This window comes from Rattus rattus, chromosome 2 (genome assembly GCF_011064425.1).
Source record: "Rattus rattus isolate New Zealand chromosome 2, Rrattus_CSIRO_v1, whole genome shotgun sequence".
Classification (NCBI taxonomy): domain Eukaryota; kingdom Metazoa; phylum Chordata; class Mammalia; order Rodentia; family Muridae; genus Rattus; species Rattus rattus.
This window is the reverse complement of record NC_046155.1, coordinates 111047227-111066760: the sequence shown is the minus strand read 5'-3', so window position 1 is coordinate 111066760 and position 19534 is coordinate 111047227. Positions and strand designations below refer to the sequence as shown.

General features: G+C 41.5%; 1 protein-coding gene and 1 long non-coding RNA gene across 18 annotated transcripts in view; one reads left to right on the top strand and one right to left on the bottom strand.

Annotated features, from left to right (window-relative positions):
- Positions 1–10628: 10628 nt before the first annotated feature.
- On the bottom strand, positions 10629–15896 carry LOC116891856. Its single transcript, XR_004386867.1, has 2 exons — positions 15616–15896; positions 10629–10843 (listed from the first exon to the last, which is right to left on the bottom strand). It is a non-coding gene; the product is annotated as an uncharacterized LOC116891856 (long non-coding RNA).
- Positions 15897–16049: 153 nt separating this feature from the next.
- Positions 16050–19534, top strand: part of Picalm (phosphatidylinositol binding clathrin assembly protein) — an 82384-nt gene continuing 78899 nt past the window's right edge. For 14 of the 17 annotated variants that reach the window (XM_032893246.1, XM_032893244.1, XM_032893241.1 and 11 more), the window contains exon 1: positions 16215–16435. In XM_032893246.1, the coding sequence (XP_032749137.1) occupies positions 16306–16435 (130 nt within the window). In that variant the 5' untranslated portion in view covers positions 16215–16305. Of the gene's footprint in view, positions 16436–19534 lie in introns of all 17 variants that reach the window. The other 3 variants (XM_032893249.1, XM_032893248.1, XM_032893247.1) reach the window with 1 other exon arrangement.

Sequence of the window (19534 nt, the reverse complement as noted above, 5' to 3'; positions counted from 1 at the left end):
GTGGCTGCCACAGTTCCCCATCCTCCTCTGTTACATGTTTCTATTCAATTTCCTGATCCTCTGTACTTTTCTCCTATCCCTTCCAATACCTGTTCCTGTCCCTTCCCCCCTCCTCCTCTCTTTCTCCCTGGTCCCTCCCTCCCTCTAGCTCCTGTCATTATTTTGTTCCTTGTTCTATGTAGGATTGAAGCATCTACACTTTGGTCTTCCTTCTCTTAAGCTGCATATGGTTTGTGGGTTGTATCATGGATATTCTGAGGTATGGATCAGTGAATGCATACCTTGTGTGTTCTTTTGTGACTGGGTTACCTCACTCAGGGTGATATTTTTGAGTTCCATCCATTTGCCTAGAAATTTCATGAAGTTATTGCTTTTCATGGGTGAGTAGTACTCCACTGTGTAAATGTATCACAATTTCTGTATATACTCTTCTGTTGATGGACATTTGGGTTGTTTTCAACTTCTGGCTATTATAAATAAGGCTGCCATGAACATAGTGGAACATGTGTCCTTGTTATATGTTGGAGCATATTTTGGGTATATGCTCAGTGGTGGTACATCTGGGTCTTCAGGTAGAACTATTTTCATTTTTCTGAGGAACCGCTAGATTGATTTCCAAAGTGGTTTTACCAGCTTGCAGTCCCACCAGCAATGGAGGAGTGTTCCTATTTCTCCACATCCTCGACAGCATCTGCTGTCACCTGAATTTTTTATCTTAGCCATTCTGACTGGTGTGAGGTGGAATCTCAGGGTTGTTTTGATTTGCATTTCCCTGATGACTAAGGATGTTGAACATTTAAGAACTTCTTAGCCATTTGAGATTCCTCAGTTGAGAAGTCATTGTTTAGCTCTGTACCCCATTTTTAATAGGGTTATTTGGTTCTCTGGAGTCTAACTTCTTGAGTTCTATGCATATTATGGATATTAGCCCATATATGCCACTCTATTGGATGTAGAGTTGGTAAAGATCTTTTCCCAATCTATGGGTTGCCATTTTGTCTTAATGACAATGTCCTTTGCCTTATAGAAGCTTTGCAGTTTTATGAGGTCCCATTTGTCAATTCTTGGGTCTTAGAGCATGAGCCATTAGTGTTCTGTTCAGGAAGTTTCCCTTGTGCCAATGTGCATGACGCACTGGCTTTAACCGGAACACCCAACAAAGGGGAAATACGACCTGTAGAGACCCCTCCATTAGATAGGCATGGCCCCCAGTTGAGGGATGGGGTCACCCACGCATCTCAAAGTTTTAAACCCAGAAATGTTCCTGTCCAAAGGAAAGACAGGGACAAAAAAATGGAACAGAGACTGGAGGATAGGCCACCTCACCTAGGGATCTATCCTGTCTGCAGATACCAAACCCCCACACTATTCCTGATGCCAAGAAGCACTTGCTGACAGGAGCCTGATATGGCTGTTCCCTGAGAGTTTCTACCAGCACCTGACCAATACAGATGTAGATACTTACACCCAACCATCGATTGAGCCTGGGGACCCCAATGAAAGAGCTAGGGAAAAGACTGAAGGAGCTGATGGGGACTGCAACCCCATAAGAAGAACAATATCAATTAACTGGACCACCCAGAACTCCCAGGGACTAAACCACCAACCAAAGAGTATACACAGAGGGAACCAGGACTTCAGGGATGTGTAGCAGAGGATGGCCTTATGTGACATTAGCGGGATGGGAGGGAGGCCTGGTGTCTCTTCAGAGGGGGTGCTAGAGGGGTGCGACGGAGTGGGTAAATGGGTGGAGAAGCACCTTCATAGAGGCAAAGGTGATGGGGAAAGAGGGGGATGGGATGGGGGTTGTTGGAGGTGTAACAGGGAATGGGAATATCTTTTGAAATTTAAATGAATAAAATGATTAATTTAAAAAAAGAAGGAAAGGAGCAGCAGGAAATTGATATTGGAATCAAGGCTTGTGTTGCAAGAAATAAGATTGAAGAGAGGGTGGTCATAAACGGAATAAAGGAAGGAGGGCCCAGAGGGCAGGACCCCACCCAGAGAAACCACCAACTTAAAAAAATAAAAAAGACCAAAGAGTTTTTTGCTCCTAAAAGGCAATGACAAATCAAAACTGCCATGGATATGACTCAAGGGTGCCAGACTACACCTCAATTTTGTAGTTAACCTTGGCAGTGTTGTCCATGTGATTCTGGCTTTACAAGTCATGAATAATATAAGAATAAAGAGGATGTTTGACTATTCCTCCATGGCTAAGGAGAACCACTCAGGCCACGTGGGTGGCAAGAAAGTCCCTGCATGGAGGCCCCGAAACGCCATTGTGTGAAATTGCGAATGTGAAGTCTGGATTGCGTTGGAGACCCCAAGATGTTAAGGTGCCAGAGCTGTGGAAAATCTGCCAAAAAGAGCTGTATAAAAGGAACAGAGTCAGCCCAAAGGAGCGGTGTGTGTTGCAAGCAGCAAAGCAGGAAGGGCAAAGCCATCTAAGCTCTTTAATATCAGACATGGAACTATATAATTGCTCTGCTGGATTTGGGTCTTGCTTTGATCCAGTGTTTCTTCACGTTGCTGTCCCCATTCCTTCCTTTGGTATGGTAATGTGTACTCCACTCCGTGCCATTGTGTATGTTGGAAGCACATGATCTGCCTTTTGATTTTGCAGAAAGTTTCAATTAACAAATTGCTTTGAGTCTCAGAGGAGACTGGACTTTTAAACGCCAGAGATTATGAAAGACTATGGATACTTTTGAGGTTGGACTAAATGCACGTTGTATTATGGTATGGCCATGAGTCTCTGGGGTCAGGGAGTGGAATGTGGTGGTTTGAATAAGGATGGCTCCCATAAACTCATGTGCTTGAATACTTGGTCCCCAATTGGTGAAATCCTTTGAGAAGTATTAGAGGCCTTGTTGGATGAGGTATGTCACTGGGGATGGGCATTGAGGTTTCAAAAGGCTTGTGCAACTCCCAGCGTTCTCTCTCTGCCTCATGGTTGTAGATCAAGATATGAACTCTCAGGTGATCCTTTGCTTGGTCATTGTCTTAGGGTTTTATTGCTTGAAGAGACACCATGACCATGACAACTCTTTCTTATAAAGGAAAACATTTAATTGGAGCTGGCTTACATTATCATCATGGTAGGAAACACGACGACAGGCAGGCAGATATGGTGCTAGAGAGGAGCTGAGAGTATCTGGATCTGTAGGAAGATTATGTCCCACGGGATATAAAAAAAGCTTGAGCTTCACCCACCTGGTAGTGACACGCCTCCTCCAACAAAGCCACACCTCTGTCAAGACCACATCTATTAATAGTGCCCCTCCCTTTGGGGGTCATTAAACCACCAAAGTCATCATAGATCTTAACCCTATGAAGCTGTAAGCCAAATTAAACACTTTTTTTTAATAAGTTGTCTTGATCATGGTGTTTATCACAGCAATAGAAAATTAACTAAGAGAAAAACCATAGCTTTACTATCTAGACCACACTTCAAGTCTTTTGGCCTTGACCTGGTACTTTTTGTATTACAACATACTTCAGATTAAGGACAAATGACAAAATATATGTCAACATATCTTGGAGATGAGTTGTTAGTGGATAGGAGAGTCACAGCCATTCTGGTACCTGGGTTGCCCTGGTGCTGTTTGTATTCTGATGTTAATTCTGCTTCCTCAAGAGGAGCTTCCCCAGTAACCCACCCCTCCAACAGGGAGTAGATCATGTACTCAGGTGATCTCACTGAACCGTCTCCCCATTCTGACTGGTCAAATAAAGGCTAGAGACAATGGCTGGGCAGTGAAGGAAAAGGGGGACTAGAGTTCTCAGAGAGGAAGAGGAGGTGGAAGGAAGATGGAGCAGAACCACATAGCCTGGAGAAGTTACAAATAGCAAGGGGTCTCAAGCTGGAGACCTGATAGAGCTGCCCGATGTAGTATTATAGCTTATAAATATAGTGACTGAGTTGTGTGCTTTTTATATGAGGTTTTTGATGTAAGAAATTACTGCCACAGGCCCCCAAGGATATGATCTGGCAACTGTGTACATTTCCCACTAATTCCATCAGTCCTGCTCACTGTCTGAATAATGTACTTGTTCCACCGGGGAGCGTTTCTGCATACTCTTTTTTTTTTTTTTTAAAGATTTATTTATTTTGTATATGAGTACACTGTAGCTGTCTTCTGACACACCAGAAGAGGGCATCAGATTCCATTACAGATGGTTGTGAGCCACCATGTGGTTGCTGGGAATTGAACTCAGGACCTCTGGAAGAGCAGTTAGTGCTCTTAACCACTGAGCCGTCTCTCCAGCCCCTGTATACTCTTTCATGTGCTATTTTGGTAATATCAATTTGCTAATTGTGAAGGCAAAATTATTACATTAGATAAGAACGCCTGCCTTTCATTTTGTTGGTTTGGTTCCTACTGCTGTTTAAAAACCTTTGGTATGCTTTATAAGATTTTACTTAGCCAAAATGCTTAATGTGTAAGAAAGCTTTAATTTAGGCTTTGTCTTATGTTAAAATAATGTAGTTTTAGTCAATGTAATAAATTAACCAGTTTGCAGTCTGAGACCGAAAGCTACATTTGCTTTTTTGACCTCTTTGATACTCTAAGAAAGCACCCTAGGATCCTTTTTAAAATGCATAATCAATGATACAGAAAAATTGTTTAACGTAATTTGACAGGAAAGGATCTAAATTACCTAATTTGCCATTTTGAAAGAATGTTAGCATATAGTCTGAGAAACTGTTACTATATCATGAACTACGATAAACTGACAATGTTCTCATCCTCAAAGAAGCTGTCTCGACGTCACTGACTTCTAGAGGGCAGAGAATTAGGGTAATTTGGCCTAAGTGGAAGAGGGAGATGATTAGTGAGATAAGTTCGGATCCTCCTCTTTTGTTTACCCCAGAGAACAATACATGGAAATTCTAATAGAGCCTCTGCCTCCTGGGAATAGGTAGGTATCCCATAAGGAAGATAGAAACCACAGATAGTCATGTGTTTGTGTGTGCATGTTTATGTTCATAGGTGCATATATGCACAGGCCTGAGGATGAGGAAATTGGTGGTGTTCCTCAGTTGCAGTTGGCCTTGTTTGGCAGGATCTCTCACTGGCCTCCGGCTCACCAAGTGTGTTAATCCAGGTCACCAGAAGGACTCTGCCTGTCTCTGCCTCCCAAGAGCTAGGATTATAAACACCACCAAGCCCAGCTTTTATTTTCAGTAGTTACTAAGACTCCTTAGGAACACAAGGAACTTAGGTCTTTGTGCTTGCAAGGCACGCAAGCCCTTCACCAACTAACACTTCAACCTCAGTAATCATGTCTGCAGATGTAAACTCATTTCTTTTTAATATACATAGAAAGAGTATTGTCCTTCAGGTCCAGATCTGGGAGTCACCAAAGATACAAACTATGTATTCTGTTGCTTTGCCATTCTCAGTATGTAGCTATTACCTAATTTCCCAAGATCATTGTTTCTACTTCAGTCATTATCAGGTAACACCCAATTCACTTCAGCAAGCATTGATGTCAGTTCAATAAGACTGTTTTCTTTTCAGCCCAGACAAATGACAGGGATGCACAAAGTGTGATCATCAACCACAACACTGTAATTGTTCTACTTTGCTTTGTGTGGTGCTGTGTACTTATACTTCCAGATGCATGGGAGAGTAAGACGAGAAGCCATTTGATCCTAGTAATTTAAGCCAGCCCGGCTAACAGACAGGTCTTTTCTCAAGGGGGCTGTATCCGTGGGGCTGGAGACAGAGCAGTGGTTGAAGTGCTTGCTCACAACCATGAAGCCCTAGTTCAATAGAGCATACTTACTCAGCATTAGAAAGATACAGACAGAAGGAGCTCTGGGGCCTGTTGGCCAGATAATCTAATCAAATTGGTATGCTCCATGGTCAGTGTAAATTAAAGAATAAGACTGGGTGACTCTCAGTAGTCTTTTTGTGTTAAAATTTTAAACATGTTTTCATAATACTGTACATGAGTCACTATCACCTCCTTTCAAAAACTTGTATTAAGGACTGTTTTATGAATCCTAGTAGAATGTCTTTAACCAAACACGTTATTTTACTAACACACCTAGTAGTAATAGTTAAGTTCATACTCCCTCATTATTACAGTTTTAGTATCTCAGACTGTCTTTCTGCTTTGTTCTCTCGAAAGCATAGACTGTCCTTTAGTAAATCAATTGATGTAATTTGACGAGCTATATTTGACAACATTTTTTTGGGTTCACATTTTTTCTCATGCCAACTTCTGCATTTTTCATTTCCCACAGAATCAGGACAAACTGTACATCCGCTGCAGTGACCAGGGAAGATTTGGCTAAATGTCAACTATGTTAATTGGTATAGAGAAAACAACGGTCTTATTTTTATCTGATTAAAAATCTCCACAAGCATTCCCTTATAAACTAAAGCCATGTCAGTACAAAGTGACTTAATTATAAGTTTGGCAGATGTATGCTTCTTGCCTCTCCTTTACTGTAGCATATAGAAATGTTTCTGTTTCCTGGCAACTTCCAGAATCGCAAATTTTAAGTCTATTTTTGGAAGCTTATAATTTGGTACTCCGTGCCTTTTCTGAATTATCAATTAGAATAAGAATGAACTTATTTTAAAATATTTAAACAATTGATGTACTGAATAACATATTGAACCTTACATACAAGGTAGTCTGAGAGCCTGGGCTTATGGTTCAGTGTGTTAAATGCTTGCTGCTAATGCGTGAGGACTTGGGTTCAGATCCCAAATACTCATATATGAAAGCAAGGTGTGGTAGCCTGTGTCTTTAATCCATGTGCTGGGGAGGTGGAGACAAGGTGACCCAGGGGCTTGCTGGCTAGCCAATCTAGACACCCTATCTCAAAAAATAAGGTTGAGAGTGAGAGGGAAGGAGATCTATATCTATATCTATACATCTGGCCTACACAACACACACACACACACACACACACACACACACACACACACACACACCCCTGCCAGTCTAAGATACTTTATTCTACTGTTAAAAAGTCTACATCTTTTTTTAAAGCCCAGGATGAGCAGATTACATAATATAATTGCTTCAGTTAATTGAGGTGTAGGAGGTGTAGGTGTAAAAGAGAAAGGTATGAACTTTGATAAATTTATATGAGCAGTAAGACGGTATCAGGTAAAACTTAGTTTGTATCAGAGTAGCTGTAGTTTCAGTGTTTGAAATTGTACGCTACCTCTTTAAGGTTGGGATTTCCCAAGACTACTCTGCCTTTAGCTTGTTCTCAGTTAACCTTCGTAATTTCACGACTTCAGCACTCACAGGCAAGCTTACATTGTTTGACACGCTAGTATCTTTATTGGAAGCCACACAAGGCTCCTTTGGTATCTTAGAGAGCTGATCCATTTGGATGCCTCATAAGCAACTAAAAAATCAATATGCAAATATTCAGTTTCCATTTCAGCTTGGATTTACCTTAAAAGTTACTACTCTATTATAACAGGTTAAGTGATGAATAAATGAAAAAAATCACTGAATAAGTAAAACTTGAACAAATGAAAACATCAACAACATATTTTGGATCAGTTAAAACAGTGAAGTCAGAGGGCAAATCAAGTTAATAGTCTTCTATACAGAAACAGAAGAAACACGACCAAGAGAATGAATATACATTAAAAGGAGATGATTAGATTGGTTTCTATGATATAGTTTGGGTAGTCCAACAGTAGCTGTCTTCACACAGGAGAGACTGAGAATCTGGTAGCTGTCCACTCTGTTGGGCTGGCTGCTTCAGAAGTCCTAGCCTGGGACTGAAGGCCTAGGGCATTACAAGAGAGCATCTAGATTCTGGTTGTCAGTGGAGTAGCAGTGGACAGGCAGAACAGTGAGGATTTTCATGGAAGATGCAGGTTATCATATACTCATCAAAATCTATGGAATGTGCAACACCAAGAGTGGAGCCTAATGTAAACTCTGTGTGTTGGGTAATAATGATATGCCAGTGACATTTATATGCAGTATATGATTGACGACACAGTGGGGGAGGTTGTACAAGTGTGGGAATACTTTTCCCCCATATAGGAAACCAGTGTTTTATGCTCAAATTTTCTGTGAACCTAAAATGTCTTTAAAAATTCAACACAGTTTACTTGATGGTATAGACATGGGGAGTTGGAAAAGGGTAGATCTTAATAATTTTATTAGTGTACAAAATTACCAAAGAATTTGAAAAAACATTAAAGATGCTCATGGTGGCTCACACCTGAATTCCAGCACTTGAGAAATGCAGATAGGAATACTATTGTGAGTTTCAGGCGAGCCTGGGTTATGAGGTGTGAGCCAGCCTTAACAAACTAAAAGAAGTAAATAAGTAAAGTTTTACTAGGTGGGGTTGCATGTCATGGAGGACAACTGATCCATTTTGCAAATTATTAGTGTATGCTTCACTTCTCACTCCCTCTTCTTTTGGCCAATATTCTCTGCAGTCTAAAACAAATACCACAGTTTTCTGATGCGTAATCAATCCAGATTTGTAGTGTTATTTGATAAGGTGCAATTGTACATTCTTTTCATGATAGTCATCTTAACTTCTATAAGTATCTCGCTTTCTTGTTCTTTTGGTTGGATGTTCATTCGTAAATCACCCAATGTAACATTGGCTGTGCAGCATTTATGACTGAGAAGCACAGATCTGGTAATCTGCTACATTATCTGACTAGAGAGTAAGACGAAATAAGACCTTTAAAGGCATTTCAAAGCCATAACCCTAGATTTAAAAAAAAGAATAAAACTATGTGCTATAATCTATTTAGACTTTTTTTTTTAAAGAATCAGGAACATGTATGCCTTTTTCTTTTTAAAATCTGGATAACGATTATTTAACGTAACCTTCAGAACCTGAAGAGTTAGTCCCACATCTGGCCAGTGTCAAGGTTATGGTCTCAGGAACACCCTGAGTAAAGGCCAACAGGGGAAGTCAAGGCAAAGAAAGGAATTATTCCAGAGGAAGGGAATAAAATAGCCAAGATGATAAATAAGCAAGACCAAGAGGACAAGCGTGCAAGGAAGAATGTGGTCCTCTATGGGGTCTGTCCCAGCGTTCTCCAGAACCTTCTTTATATAGTTGTCATCAGTGTTCCCACTGGACAGCTATCTATTTATATTATCCGGAGTTTTCAACATGCTGTAAAAAATTCTTCATATCCTGGCAATATCCCTGAGGTCAACTCCTAAGATTCTATTTCTTCTTTACCCTCTCTGGCCACACTGGTCTTCTATTATGTAAACAAGTTCAATTTGTTCTTGGCTGAGAGTCATTTTATTTATTGTTCCCTTTATATAAAATGATCTTTCCCTCCCCTCCCCCAATACCTCTCCCTCTTTTGTACCCCTTTTGCCTTTCATTTTTTGAGACAAAAACTCATTCTTTCGATGGCCTCAAACTCTTGGCAATCTTCCTGCTTTTGCCTTCTTGGTGCGATTATAAGCTTGAGCCACCACAATGGGCAATCAAATCAAGGGTCATCTTAGAAAAGCTCCAGACTGCAGTCCTCTTCTTCTATTGGCCCTTTAACAAATCCTGTCTATTTGTTGGACAACATAGCCCATTTCACTGATCCTCCCCACACATACTGACCATGCTGACTGCTGATTACTGCTCCACTCCCCTTTGTATTTGTTTTGTAAGTGATGGACATTCAATCGGATGTAGATGGAACCTCAGTGTACATTTTGTTTTGTACTTCTATGAAGCCTAAGGATGTTAACATGTTTATTGGAAATTTTACTTCTTTTGAGAACTATGTGTTAAATTCATTTGCCAATTTATTGATTGTACAATTTGCTAGTGATTCTTTAAGTAGTCTAGATATGAATTCCATACTTGATATATAGTTGACAAAGATCTGTTTGTAATCTCTTTATTCTATTAATTAATGTATGTGCGATGGGGATTTTTAACTTGATGTAATCCCACTGTTAAACTTGCTATTATTTCTTGAGCTACTGAAGTACTTTTCCGTACTTGCCTATAGGTACCTATGTGTCTTAGATGTACTGCTGTGACAGAATAGCTGACAAAAAGCGACTTAAAAACAGAAGAAAGGTTTATTTGGGCTCAGTTCAGTCTGTACTGCAGGCTGCTCATTGCAGGTGAGTGGAGCAACAGGAACTTGGTGTGAATGTCTCTGTAGCACAGTCAGCAACAGAGCCCCCCAGACCATGGAACCGGCTCACATTTAGGATAGTCTTTCCCACTTCAATCCTAGACAATTCTCACAGACAATCAGAGAATTATTTCCATAGTGACTCTAAATCCTGTCAAGTTGACAATCAAGATTAAATATCACAACTAGGAAAAAGTCTAACCAAGTAAGACCTCTATAATAAAACCCTTAGAGTAATGAAGAACAAGATTAAAGACACCAGAAGATAGAAAGAAAAAAAAAACCCTCCTATGTTCTGAATTGGCAGAATTAATACTGTAAAACTGAGTCGATGAAATCCCACCAAAATTCAATGGCATTATTCACAGGAAGAAGGAAAAAGAAAAATCCTAAAATTCATATAAAGCACAAAGGACCCAAATAGCCAAACTACAATACAGAAAGAGTGGACGAAGCTTCTGATCCCAAATTACAGAGCCACAGCACCAGACACATTTTAGATAACAGTTGGAGAGATTTCAGACATTCTTTTTTTATTTTTATGGAAAATAGATTTTCTTCTCATACAAGTCATTCTTTAATAAAGCAAATATATTACTCTAGGTGTTCCTGGTCACATAGCTCTCCTAGGAAGCGCTTCTCCGATGACTCACTTGTCAACCCCAGGTGTCTTCCATGTTGTGGTTTCAACTTCTTAATTCTCTTTAGTCTTTATTCAGCTGGGAGTAGGAAAGAATGTTGAACATATGTTAGAGGTTTTCGGGGCTTATTGCGCAAACCATCATCATTTTCTGTCTGTGTTCTCTTGGACAGACATCAGGCATTTGGCCCCAACTAATCATAAAGGTGGCCAGGAAACAGTCTAACTATATGCTTAAGGGAGGAAAGAAACCATTTGGTCATCAGATGTTTGTACTCCTTGAAGTCATGAAGCTGTTTCAGAATGAAGGAGATAATGCATGTTACATGCTTGGCACAAAAAAAAGTAATCAACACTCGAATGTTATTATTATCACAAATATGAATGCCAAGAGCGTGAATTAGTCTCCTTCAATTGAAGCAGAGTCCTTGGTTGAGTTCTCGTTACAAAGAAAAGTGGGTTATAGAAGGCAATCTTTTACTCATTTGGCTGCATCATTAAGTAGAAGAAGCAGCTACATACAGATAAAGGAGGAGTGAGATGCTGGATGTTCATATCAACATAGTGCCAAAGGGGCCTAAGTTAGGAAACAGCTATGTCTGAGGAGAGTGAGAACAGAGAATAAGTAGGCTCTCTTTGGACCTCAAGATAGGTTTAAATGAGGTAGCAACTACACACACCCTGGTCATACTTTCCCATGGTCTTTTCCTTTCACTTTCTTTTTGACACAGGGTCTATGCAGATCAGACTGGTTTTGAGCTCTGGAATTACAGGTGTGTGCCACCACGCCAGGCCCCCTTTCTTAAGTTAGAAATTAACAGGATCCTCAGGTCAAGCATATATTTTAATTCCCACTTATTTTCTCCTCTCTTCCTACTTCAAGATTTTTTAAGGTCTAAGAACAGGCCAGGATGATGGTACATGTCTATAATCTCAACACTCTGAAGTCTGGGGGAGAGGAACATGCGTTTGTAGTCAGCCGAGGCTAAAAAGTAAATTTAAGGATATTTTGGGCTACAGAATAAGAGCCTATCTCAAAATAAAATAAGGAAACACGGAAGCTTACAAATACAATTCCTATCCCACCAGAATGTAAGAACAGAGAGCATGCTTGTACACTAGAATATCCAACAGGACCTAGAACATTAACAGGATCTATTTGTTGAATGAATTTAATTTATATTTGTCAGTCGCTCCAATTATTGGCTAAATGGCCTGTATACAGTAATAGAGAAAAAAATGAGTTCCTAGATCTTGTTTCTGCCACTTAGAATATGTAGGATGTAGGGAGGTTAATGTATTGGGCTTTGTTTGTATACCTGTACTAGACAAGTACAATACCTTTTACAATTATTATAAGCAGAATTATACAAAAAAGTTTTGCTGTATTTGTAGTTGATAAAAGGCATTAAAAATTGTTTATCCTCCCTCCTGGACTCCAGGACTCTCTCCAACACACACACACAACACACACACACACACACACACACACACACACACACACACTCTCTCTCTTTCTCTCTCTTAGTTGTGAGAGTTTAGGGACTAACATATGCTAGTCACATTGTTTCCTTCTGTTTGGGGATTGTTCATTGTAAAGCAAACTTGTCTTCAAGTTAGATTGATAAGTTCACATAAAACTATTAGGTTCATCATTAGAACAGGATACAACATCTAAATTAGTGCCTGACACACAGTAAATGTTCAATACATAGTTTTTGAAAGAATGTATTAATAAAATACTGAGTAAGGATGATGCCTCAGACAGATAATTATAGGATAATTATACAATAGACATGATATGTTAATAGAAACTTGGGAAGACTTTATCAAATGGAAGATTTGCAGTGATGGTTTATCTAAATAAGTTGTTTTCATTCATTCATCCAACTATCATTGTGCTGTAAATTTGATGCACACCAGCTGTAACAGAACTTGAGGTTATGTATCAGTCGCTTTTTCATCACTAGGACAAAGTACCCGACAGAAGTAACCCGTGCGAGGGTTGTCATTCCTGCTTTCAGGGTGTCTCGGCCCACTCATCTGTAGTGGGAAGATGTGTAGAGTGGCACTGTGTTCACGGGAACATGTGGCAGAGCTCCCAATATGGCAGATCAAGCAGAAAGCATACAGCAGGACCAGTAAGTAGTAGGCCAGGCTATAACCCTCAAAGGAATACCTCATAGGGCCTACCTCCATGCTATGGGCCCCACAACCTCCCAAAATAGTACTACCAGTTCAGGACCAGGTATTTATTTATTTAAAAAAAATTTTTTTTTAAAATTTATTTTAAAAATTTTATTATTTAAAAATTATTTATAGGGCCCCATGTGTCTGTGTATACATGTATCTGTTTTCAGAGGCCAGGAGAGGGCATTGGCTCCCCGGGAGCTGGAATTTGAGATGGCTATGATTTAACCCAGCTGCTGGGAACTGAACTTGGTTCTCAGCAAGAACAGCAAATGCTCTTAACACTGAGCCCTCTCTCCAGCCCCAGGAATAGGCATTTACATAAAATACATGATTCTGTAGGAGGCAGTCCAGATTGAAACCATACATCGCTCTCTTTCCCCTCTCCATGTTAGTGTAGTACAGCAGTGGAAGAACTACGTACAGAATACTATCAGTAGCAAAAGGAGAGTCATAGCCATCGGGATGTAAACCAAAGTGGTATTTCTAAGTGTAGTGGGCAGCGTACATGTGGGAGAATGGAAACAGATGAGCTTCAGTAAGAAAGCAGGCTGGGGTAGATCCTAAAGAGTCCTGTTTCCATGGCTCAGAGACCTGACTCTTACCTTCTAAGATGGTGACGGCAGAGTTTGCTTTGCTTTTTGTTGCTATAGCAGAATACTACAGATTGGATAGTTTTTGTTTGTTTGTTTCTGAGACGTGGTCTCCCTATGTAGCCCTGGCTCTCTTGAAATTTACTGTGTTCAGGCTGGCCTCGACGTCATAGAGATCCACCTGTCCTCTGCCTTCTAAGCAGTGGACTTAAAGGTGCATACCACCACCATTAGCACCACCAGCACCACCAGCACCAGCACCAGCACCACCACTACCACAACTGGCTCAGACTGGGTAACTTTATGTTTGTTTGTTTGTTTTCAAGACAGGATTTCTCTGTATAGACCAGGCTGGCCTCAAACTAAGAGATCAGCCTTCCTCTGCCTCCAAGTGCTGGGATTAAAGGCAAGCGCTGCTACCACCACCACCCACAGAACTGGTTAATTTTTAATAAAAATATATCGATCAATTCTGAAGGCTAGGAGGCCCAAAATCAAGAGCTTGGTTATTTTAGAGCACAGGCAAAGAGAAATCGAGCGAGAGAGGAAAGAGTTGGAACTTCAAGTACATTTAAATTAGTATTAATTCACTTGTGATCTAAACACTTTGCATCAGGCTACACCTCAACACCATTGAGGATTAAAATTCAACATATTGATTGGTGGTATGGGGGTAGGGCATGGGTGGGTACATTGTGGAGAGTTCCTAGACAATTTTAGTGCAAAGATAATCCCACTATAGGTTAGGATACTATCAACTGGATAGTTGGTTAAACAAAGATAAAGAAATTAGCTAAGAAATTAGTAGAATAGTTCAAGAATAAAAGGGATTATAATGGATTAAAACTTGCACACATGTGTGCATCACGTGAACATGCATGCATGAGTACACACCACACACAAATGCAAAAGAAAAAAAAATACAAAAAAAATCCTGGTCATTCCAGTGCTTGATAAACAGAGGGTACCAAACGTCAGATGGAAAGCAGATGCACTAAAGGGAGTTTCACAGTTTTGTGAATTTTCAAGCTGGTTTGACAAGAATGAAACCTGCAGGCTTAAGAACCATGAGCATGTGCCAAAGCATAGTGCTTCAGAATGGTGCGTGTGAGACAGACTGGGGATGGGAAGAGACCACAGAATTCCTCATACCACACACAATTTCCAACACCTATTAGCTTTTCATCCGTCGAGAGTCAACAGATTTAAGCACAGTATTCTAGATTTGGTTGGCAGATGGTGTACACAGATTTTTGAGTACGCTCGCATCTCATTTGAAACTAGCAAGATTACATAGAACCATGATGGTAACTTAACATTCACAGAGAATTTAAAATTTATCTCTAAGCTTGAGTTAAATGTGGAGCATTACTAAGATTTTAAAAGGCTTTGTTAATAGATCTTCTGGATTTCATAGATCTGAGTCTCAGGATGTAATACTGTTCTAAAATGCCTACCGGGCAGAGTCAATATCTTTCCATGGAAATCTGGCTCACACAAGAGGAGAAAAGAGGCCAAAGGGAAGAAAGACTAAACCAGGGGAGATCTCAGGTACTGATGTCTGACTGAATGGGACTTCTCCTTTTACTGAGCTGTCTCACTTCCTTCTATGGTGTGGACCTTTAATCTCGCTAGTTGTCAGCCTTGTAGGGTCAAGTTAATCACTGTTGACATCATCCTACTACTTCCCTTTTAAATTCCACTGAAGCTATGTGTTTCCTGTCGTATTTGACACCGCAGAGAATGAATACCGGGCTGGTTTATATCTAAATTTAGACTGGCAGGAACGTGGCGACTTTTAGTAAGTGGAGATAAAACAAAACTAGGTGACGTTTCCAACACTAGGGAGTGCAAAAAAAAAGCCCTGTTATTAAAAAGGGGAGCGGGGTGTATTTGAAGACTACCATAGCCAAGAGGCCTCCTTGTAGGCTCAGAAAGAGAGACTGGTTGGAACCGTTTTCATTAAGGCAGGAGGGCCATGGGGTCGGCGCCAAATTGATCGAGGTGAAGCCCCAGAGCCCAGGCACCTCCACCTCGGAGAGAAACTACGCACAGGCAGCTGCCTCACCTCTTTGTCAAGCCCACGGCGTCAGCCTCAGACACGAGGACGTCCTCGCCTCCGGGTGAAAGAGGGGTGCAGCGGGCCGCCCCTCCCCCCGCCCCCCTACGACACGCGGGCCCTGCCTCAGGCGACCTGTTGGCAGGGAGCGTCACGTGACGCGGCGGGCCGCGCCGTCCCCGCGGGCGGGCCTCCTGTTGCGCCCGCCGGGCGGGTTCCACCACGTAGCGCGCGGGCGCCGCCCCGCTCTTCCCTCGCCCGAGCGAGGGAGGGGGGCGCGCCGGAGAGGAAAGGGAAGGGAGAAGGGGCGGGAGGAAGGGAGCAGGGGGCGGAACCCGAGTCACGTGACACAGGGGCAGCCCGGAAAGCTCCGAGGAGGAGCCTGGCGCCGCCATTTTCCTGCAGCTGCCTGTCCCTCTTACCCGGTCGGGCTCCAGCTGACCAGGGAAGGGGTGGGCTGAGGTTGAGGCGCGGGGCCCGGGAGTGCCCCGACTTGGTGTGGGAGCCAGTGGGGAACACGCGAGCCGGGGCTCTCCGAGCGGGTGGCGGCGCGCGGCCCTGAGCCCCGCCCCAGGCCGGCAGGCGGGCCGGGAGCCGGTGGGGGTAGGGGGTGCGGTGGGGGGTGGGGACCCTCGGGCTCTTGGGGGTCCCAGGCCCCTCCGGCTGCGGAGCGGAAGGGGTGGCGGACGAGCTGCAGAGATGTCTGGCCAGAGCCTGACGGACCGAATCACCGCGGCCCAGCACAGTGTCACTGGCTCCGCGGTATCTAAGACAGTATGCAAGGCCACGACCCACGAGATCATGGGCCCCAAGAAAAAGCACCTGGACTGTGAGTGAAGACCCCCTCACCCCTTCCCGACCCCTCTCCATCGTTTTCCTCTCCCTCTCAGGCTGCCTTTTCTCTTCCTGCGTCTTAATTGCACGATGGCTCCTGTGCCTGGTAGTGCTGTGTTCTTTTCTGCTTCCATCACACCTGCCTTTAACGGCCTCTGCTCTTCTCTCAGAAGAGAAAGAAATGTGACAAGCCATCTCTCCCACCCCCCGGAGATCCCTTGAGACCCTGGCCTCCTAGCCCCAGGCACCAGCAAGCCCATTCCGCGCTCCACCAACTTGCCTCCCACCCAGCTCCTCACCCAAACTCCTCTTCCAGCTACTGCAGCCTTTTTGCCCTTCCATCCCACCGGTCTCGTACATCCTAGCCGCGGTCGGCTCGAGTCTCCCAGGCTAGTGTCTCCCCGGCTAGTGTCTCCGGGACTCACCGCTCCATTGTTCCATTAGCTTTTTTTTTTTCTTTCTTTCTCGGGTTTCCGTACTAACTCGGCTTGGTGGGCCCAGATTTCTGTCACTTCGCAGCCCCTGAAGTGTTTTTTTTTTCCCCCGTCCCATTTCTTTCTGGTTTCCTTCCCTTTCTATCTACCTTTTCGGTTATCTTTGCCTTTCTAGCTTCCGTTAAGTTCCTTTGACTTCTTGTCACCTCCTTCCTTCAGTACTATACCCAGTTATTCGGCTTTTATTCCATTTACGTTTGTGGGGAGTAGAAACAAAGGGATTCAGTGTGGTGTGGGGAAAGCTTTGTGGGAAGTTACTGTTTTTATTTGTCATCATTATATTGTCTGAGTTTTGAAGTTGTATGAGTTGTGTATGTTCGACCTTCCCCCTTTTTAATCCGTATGAGGATATGGGAAAGGGCTTTGCTGGTTTTGGTATCAGTTCCTGGAACTGTTAACATTGGCGGTTTGAATTGAGAAGCGTGAGTGTGATGTGTTGGGATTCGAAATGGATTAATATATTTAAGTACAAATAATCAGGTTTGGAAACGTTTTAATTTATGCTAGTCGTATTTTGGATAACCATCTTGCTTAAGCGGCATAATGTAACTCCAGCACTAACTTGGGTACAATTAATAGGGCAAACTCCTCCCAATTGTTTTCTAACCTGGGAGCCACCTGTAAAATCACCTCCTTTTTCTTGCTGCTCCTTTGCCCTAGGGTACAAAGCTCAGTGGATCACTCAGTCCACTTGAATCAGTGAAATGTTTCAGGAAAAAATAGTGATAAAGGCAAGGATAGTAAATTCTCTTTTTAAATGACCCCCGGACACATTAGCTAAACTGACTTTCATCATACATGAAAGTTGCTTTGCCCTGTGAAGCAAGAGTGAGCTTGTCCTGAAAGGGAATTCGCTGTAAGGAATCTTGTTTCTCATTTGGACTTTGGCTGTGAGGTTTGCACTTGAAAAAAAAATACGTGTGAATTCTAAGATACATTGCTCATGAAGTGCTGTTAGAACAAGTTATGGCCACAGACAAACCCATTATCCATTGTGATTTGTTCCCTCGTGGAAAAGTTTTATAAAAGTCATTTTGGTTGGCTGTGGCTCTCATACAGGCTGCTTTTTAATTGACCCTGTTTAGAAAAGTGGAAGATATATTTAAATGGTGACACTTCTATAAACATCCTTTAGGATATTGTGAATAAATTGTAAATGGGTTTTGAAAATATATACTTGGAGAAGATGGTTTTGTTTACATCCTTTTGAAAATCTACCCATCGGATCCTTTTTTCCATGGATCCAGTTCTAGGCTTGTCTCAAATTTGCCTGTGTAGCCCAAGCTGGCCTTGAACTTGAGACCGTAGTTCTGCCTCAGCCCTCCACAATGCTGGGTTGATTCTGTGGTACAAAACCCTACTGTTTTTGTGTCAGTGCTGTTTGTGGGTTTTCATTTGTTTTTGTGTCTTGGTGTGGAGGGGGCAGAAGATACTTGGTAATATGTGAAATGTTCTTCCTTAATGCAAAGTGATGTCGTAGCAGTAGACACAGCGTTGAAATGAACTGGTTATAAAGTGCATCTTAGAATGGGTAGAATGGGGTTGGCTCCTTTTTTCTTCTTGAGGTTAGAAACAAAGGTTGTATAGTTAGTGACCTTTTGTAATAGTCACTATGAAACTAGTTGGTGTTTAAGGATAATCTAACTTTTTCTCCATTACAGCTGTTTACAAACTCCCATACTTTTAGAGCTTGAATATACTTAGTAATGTTTTTTAATACTAGCTTATTAAAAAAAAGTAAGGTGCTTCTTGTTTCTTCTTAATGAAGTTTTAAAATGATAATGCTATTTTTCTTTTATTGTAAGCTGTTTCTCACTAATGCTTTAGGAAAATCTCACTAATGACTGGATTACAACCCTCCCTTGACAGTTCAACATGCTTTGAAAAGTTATCCAGAGACAGTTTTTGGTATCAATGTCCTGAACTTCAGACTATATATAATAGAGAAATGTATCATTTCAAGTAATATTTGACTAAGAATTTTTCTTAGTTTTGAAAACTTAGTTCTCAATGACTTAATGTCTTCAACTACTGTCTGCTTCTTTGAACTGAGTAGAAACAATTTCATTTTTAAAATGGTAGCATTTAACAAAAATATGTCTAGTAATTTGCCTTTCCTATAAATCCTTTAGCATGTGGAGGTGACTTTTGTGTCAGTTCCTTGACAAGATTTTTTTCCATATTAGGGAGTGATTATTATCCATAAATTATGAGTCAATTCAAATTACATTGTATTGTATGCTTATTGAAGGGTTTTTTTTTTTTTTTGGCTTATAGGTATTGTGAATAAAAGTATTTTAATGTTCCTGCTGTAAAGTCTTTAAACTCAACAGATTTTCATTTAGATTCAGGCTTCTAATGGCCATTTATAATCAAGATAGAAGAGTATAACCCTTAAAATTTTAGAAATAGCTATCTTCCCACTCAGATCCATAGCTGTTCAAGTCCTTTGTATAAAGTATATAGTGTTAGCACATAACCTACAAGCATATCCATATTACTTATATCTGTATGATGTAAATGCTATGTAAATAGTTCTAGTGTATGTCTAGGGAACAATGACAAAAAATGAGTGTAATTCAGATTTTTTTTTTCTACCA